Raw genomic sequence first — 5,442 nt, 5'->3', positions numbered from 1 at the left:
ATATGTTGCTGTCAAAGTTTGGTTCATTTTCACATATTTGCAATCCTTCGAGTATGGACCATCTACCGGTGAAAATACAGCTCCAGCCTGGTAGGTTATCGTAACGTATGTTTAACTGACATTATACCCGTTTGTAACCATAACAACCGAAAAGTGACTCATATCTAATGTCAATAGTTAAACCGTTAATGTGAGCATGTAATTCTAAAAATGCAGACATCGGTTGTTTGATCAATTTTAAATTAAGACCATAGCAGCTGACCGGCTCGTAAAGCTAACGAGCTAGTTAGCTAACGTTACTAAGCTTGACCTCGAGCGCTGGTTTGTTGTGGAATGACTGCGCCTCCTAACTCTACTTTTTTTTAAATTTATTTGCATTTGCAGTTAAAGTGGAAAAGGAGCCCTTCGAAAAGGTTTACCAAGTGGGATCAGTGCTGGGCAGCGGAGGTTTTGGCACAGTGTACGCCGGCAGCCGGATTTCTGATGGCGCACCGGTAAGGATGTGGACGGGAATCGGGGCTGTGTTTTGATCTTGCATGTGGCGCCATCAAGCCAGGACAATTAGCACTTTGACGCCGTATAATACAATGTGACTTTACCGTAATATTTGGCGCACTAGTTGCTCATGATTTACGTTTGTTTACCTTTCTTATCTCAGGTCGCGGTGAAACATGTCGCAAAGGAGAGGGTGACCGAATGGGGCACAATTGTAAGTAATCCCCGCTCCGTGTGGTTTGTTTTGGTTTCCCCTGCCTGCTGGGTGGGGGTGTTGATGTGCGTTTTGTAACAGTTACGGATGATGGCTGTACATTCTCCCAACTTAACTCATCCCCCGCTTCACTTTTGCAGAACGGAGCGATGGTGCCTTTGGAGATCCTGCTGCTGAAGAAGGTCAGCTCGTCGTTTCGCGGAGTTATTAAATTGCTGGACTATTACGAGCGGGCGGACGGCTGGCTGATCGTTATGGAGAGGCCGGAGCTCGTCAAGGACCTTTTCGACTTCATCACCGAGAAGGGCGCCCTGGACGAGGACACGGCGAGGGGCTTTTTCCGCCAGGTTTTGGAGGCGGTCAGACACTGCTACAGCTGCGGTGTAGTACACAGAGACATCAAAGACGAAAATCTACTCGTGGATCTACGCAGCGGGGAGCTCAAGCTTATTGACTTTGGCTCAGGGGCGATTCTCAAGGACACAGTCTACACCGATTTCGATGGTAAGCATCAGCCTCCACCCCTCCCCCTTCTATATGAATTGCAATTATAGACCGCTGTGATATAGGATTTCATCTTCTCACTTTATTTATAAGCTGTTTTAATCTGCTATAAAAGATGCGTAATCGTTTGGGCTGTGTTGTGTTTCGTTGCCCTTGATGGTCCGCTGTGCTATATTCAGTGATGGAGGCGTTCACCAGGCTGTGACGCAGTGGTCTGTTTTTGGTCGAGGGTTTTCCCTGCCTAGGGTCTCACGACTTATCGTTATTATGGATGTTAATCGATCTTCCTTAATGGAAAGTTTCCTGTGTTTTTTTTGCGCAATGACGCACATGTTACCAATTCCGAGATATGATTAAATTCACTAATCTCGCTGGTGCCGTTTTTAACTCGAATATTATGTCAGATGGAGTGTATTTTTTTTTTTTATCTTTCCGGTTGTTATTTTGTTAGTAAAGCTTGAGTCACAGGCGCAGTTTATGGGTATTAGGTCAGTGCCACGTAACATCTGTTTGTTGTGAAACCCGAGTCGGCGGTTCACGTGATGGGCTCACATTGCGCTTTTTTGTTTGGTGTCCAAGTTCCTCCTTCCCGGAGGGAGGGGGCGGAAAAGAAGGGAGGGGGAGGGAGGAAAAGCAGGCAGGTCACCCAGTTTTCTGTGTTTTGTGGCTAAAGAAAGAAGGAAAGCATTTCTACCATGACTCAGGCATTTTAGACACAGACGTACTAATCATTTTCAGCTTTTTTTTTTCCTGTGGACTGTTCCCATATTTTAGTCAGCAGTCACGAGTACAGATGCTCTCATAAGTCCTGTGTTTCTGATTCACTAGATCTCATCACTGCAGCATACTATGACACAAGCTCACCCCTCATCCTCCCCTTTTCCCCATCCCTCCTCTAGGTACAAGAGTGTACAGCCCACCAGAGTGGATCCGCTTCCATAGATACCACGGCCGCTCGGCGACGGTGTGGTCGCTAGGCGTTCTGCTGTACGACATGGTGTGTGGAGACATCCCCTTCGAGCAGGACGAGGAGATCCTCAGAGGGAGGCTGTACTTCCGGAGGAGGATTTCTGCTGGTAGGTCAACTAAAAACGACACACACACAACCAGAGCAGGGAATTTAACTTGATTGCCCCCTAGCCACAGTGACTGGTACATCCCAAAATTCTCTTGCCAATTCCACTATTTTACCAACCAATTCGATTTTCACACTAGAAGACCTCATAATCATAGTGGATTATCTGCCAACATGGCCGGAAGAGAGGTTTACCAACAGCAGCCAAAATTTAGAGAATTTGGCAGGTGTTAATTTCCCATCCTACACATAACAGCTCTGTTGCTTACACAAGACATGTTACTCAATGAAGGATGCGTGTTCTTATTGCACTGGCTGCATGTGAAGCCTACACCCTAGTATTTTGAAAATCCATACAGACTATTTTGGGTCAGCTGATCCTGAGTCATATGCAGTCCAGCCACAGACAGACCAACACTACTCATTTCCCCTTCGAGCTGTCGACCTCTCATCCTCATCATTGTCATTGTCCCCCTTCTCCTCCAGAGTGCCAGCAGCTGATCAAGTGGTGCCTGGCCCTGCGGCCCTCAGACCGGCCCACCCTGGAGCAGATCTGCGACCATCCCTGGATGAGGGCCACGGCCGAGTCACCCAAGTCGCCAGAGGAGCCCGCCGCCGGTGACATCCGCCTCAGGACCATCGACACAGATTCTTCGTCAAGCACAAGCTCCAGCAAGGAGAGCCTCTGAGGACGGAGGCGGCAAACTGAACAGACTTTCTGGGGAAAGGCGGGTGGGGACGGAGGGGGTGACACGGACTAAAGGCCAGCAGCCTGTAGCCCCGGCGGCCCGTCAGTGGCCGGGCACTTAACTCAGCTGGACCGGCAAGAAAAATGTACTTTAATTTTCCTCTTTTGTAGGGAATTTATAATTTATTACTGTTTGTTCTTCCTTATCTTATTTCCCCCCTCCTCTTTTTTTTCTGTTCTTCCCCCCCCCCCCCCCATTACTTGTTTCCTAATAGGGAACATTTTGCTGTTTGGGCGGTCTTACCAGCACTATTTATTTTTACCCAATTTTTTTTTTTTTTTACTCATTTTGTTACAAGGCTGGTATATGCAGCTGGCAAGGCCCCCCTATTCAGACATGGCTGCTCTCATAGAGCTTGGAGAAAACCTTTTTATTTAAATGTTTTAATTTTGATTTGGAGTGCCTTTTTTTGGAAAGCTGCTTTTGTGGGGGCTTTCGTCAACAACTCTGTTTTTGGATCGCCCGCGGCCGGGCGGCTCAGTTACCCTTGCCGTGATGGAAGCGGGGCACTGTTCGTTTTTTCCCCCTCCATCACTGTAAGCCAACCGGCCAAGAGGCTAAGATAGCATTAGATAGGAGAGGAGAAGGAGGTGGGGGCTCTTCTGACAATGGAATACTTGAAACACACTCGACTCAACTCTGTGTCGCTCTCTTTAACGCTGCTCGCTCACTCTATAGCCTGAACAGGTGTTTGGAAACTGGATCCTGTCTTTTCTGAATGTCTACAAAACGTCAATACACACACACACCTCCCCCCACCCTTTTCTCCTTCTCTGGCCCCCCTATGCCTGTTGCGGGGTGTGTGGCCCTCTTGACTTATCTTTTCTTTTGCCTCCCGCCATCTCACTGCTTGACACTACATGGCCCCCGCCCCTGGCCTCCCTCAGGGTTTGGGGTGTGAAATGCACAATCAATGCAATATTCATGGACTCAGTTATGTATTTTTTTTTTTTTCCTTTTTGAATACAAATATTGTACAGCGTGTTCTTTTTTTTTTCCGTGTGTGTACATTTTTTTTCCTCCCCATTTGCATTTAATTTATTTGTAAACATGTAGACATTCCACACTCTGTGGCTATTTATTTATTTATTGTCTATGCTTAAAATCCCCCCCAAATTTGCATATCTTTACTTGGCCTTTTGTTTGCATTCCTGTTAACTTCTATTTTTACATTTCGACCTGATTTTTTTGAGATGTGGAGGATGCACTGAAGCAGTTGTCAATGTAAAACGGAATAAAACAAGGTTTACTTAAATTTGAAAGAGCATTTGAATGTTATTTAACTACTCTTAAAGTTTGTTGGTAATGTTGAATGGTTAAATATCAGAAAAATCCATCTGTTTTTTGGATACATCTGTACTGTCAAATCCATTTGAGTTCTATGGAAAGCTAGACAACGGGTTGGAGTAGAGCTTTCTTAGTTGTCACATAGCCTCATATTCGAGTTCCTTCAGTTTAGCTGTGTGACTTGTGGCTGTGGAGGATGGATATTGCTATTTTTTGATACAAAAGTTTCAATTAAACTCCCTTTTTTTTGTACAGAAATCAGTCTGTGGTGTCTCATTGATCATTTCGAACCTGACGCACACATTCATAGTTACACATATAAAGATTTTCACTCCAAAAGGATATTTGCCATTTGAAAACAGCAACACCTTCTCTTCCAAATGATAGCCCAAGAATAAAATTGTTAATTTTTAAAGCGAAGTAGGTAGCCTCAGTTCTTGGTTGACAAAATGATAACATATTTACAGATTGGATTATCTAGACTTTAGACATATTGAATAATGAACTTCAGCTATTGATTTTGACCTATAAATGGATATATAGCACATATAGCACTAATGAAATTAACCCTTGTATATGTCTCATAAAACCCCCAGCATGTGATATTCTTCATCTTGTAGACAGCGCTCTCTCGGGAGGCTGGGCAAGGCTAATTTACATGTCCAATATAGCATGTGTTAAGGCTCCTACTCATTTGCACTCCCTATAGTAATAATCACAATATTGTTACACGTGACATGACAGTCAGCCTGGCCAAGGCGAAACATCACAGGAGCCATTAACTGGATGACAACCTGCAGAAACCGCAGGGCTAATAAGAGACAGATGTGTCTCGAGGGCCGAGGGAGGAGAGGGAGTGATGCTGGTATGACGGAGACAGAGCGAGAGAGAGGGAGAGAGAGAGAGAGAGAGAGTAGGGACGTTATGCATCATCAAACACACACACACACACACACACACACATGCAGCCCTAAACTATAACTAATTGCTTTTCCATTTTATGCCTCCTGCTTGCCTACCTACCGTACAATAACAATAACATAAGTCATTCCATTATTGGACGCAGAAAGGCCATGAGTAACAGGGGCTGATGACGTGGTGTGTGTGTGTGCATGTGT

At 45.3% G+C, this 5,442-nt stretch overlaps 1 protein-coding gene across 2 annotated transcripts in view; it reads left to right on the top strand.

Annotated features, from left to right (window-relative positions):
• Positions 1–4,576, top strand: part of LOC139661563 (serine/threonine-protein kinase pim-3-like) — a 4,941-nt gene extending 365 nt beyond the window's left edge. Inside the window, exons 1-6 of one of the 2 annotated variants that reach the window (XM_071540040.1) lie at positions 1–90; positions 391–494; positions 659–709; positions 850–1,213; positions 2,113–2,289; positions 2,775–4,576. The exon at positions 1–90 is cut by the window's left edge and continues 365 nt beyond it. In XM_071540040.1, coding sequence (XP_071396141.1) covers positions 3–90; positions 391–494; positions 659–709; positions 850–1,213; positions 2,113–2,289; positions 2,775–2,977 — 987 coding nt within the window. In that variant the 5' untranslated portion in view covers positions 1–2 and the 3' untranslated portion in view covers positions 2,978–4,576. Of the gene's footprint in view, positions 91–384; positions 495–658; positions 710–849; positions 1,214–2,112; positions 2,290–2,774 lie in introns of both variants that reach the window. The other variant, XM_071540039.1, reaches the window with a different exon arrangement.
• Positions 4,577–5,442: the final 866 nt, after the last annotated feature.

This window comes from Centroberyx affinis, unplaced genomic scaffold (genome assembly GCF_046629955.1).
Source record: "Centroberyx affinis isolate AG114_WGS23_722 - 3 ecotype Tasmania unplaced genomic scaffold, CSIRO-AGI_Caff_v1 ptg003554l_1, whole genome shotgun sequence".
NCBI lineage: Eukaryota > Metazoa > Chordata > Actinopteri > Beryciformes > Berycidae > Centroberyx > Centroberyx affinis.
The sequence above is the reverse complement of the archived record's forward strand: the minus strand, read 5'-3'. Positions and strand labels throughout refer to the sequence as shown.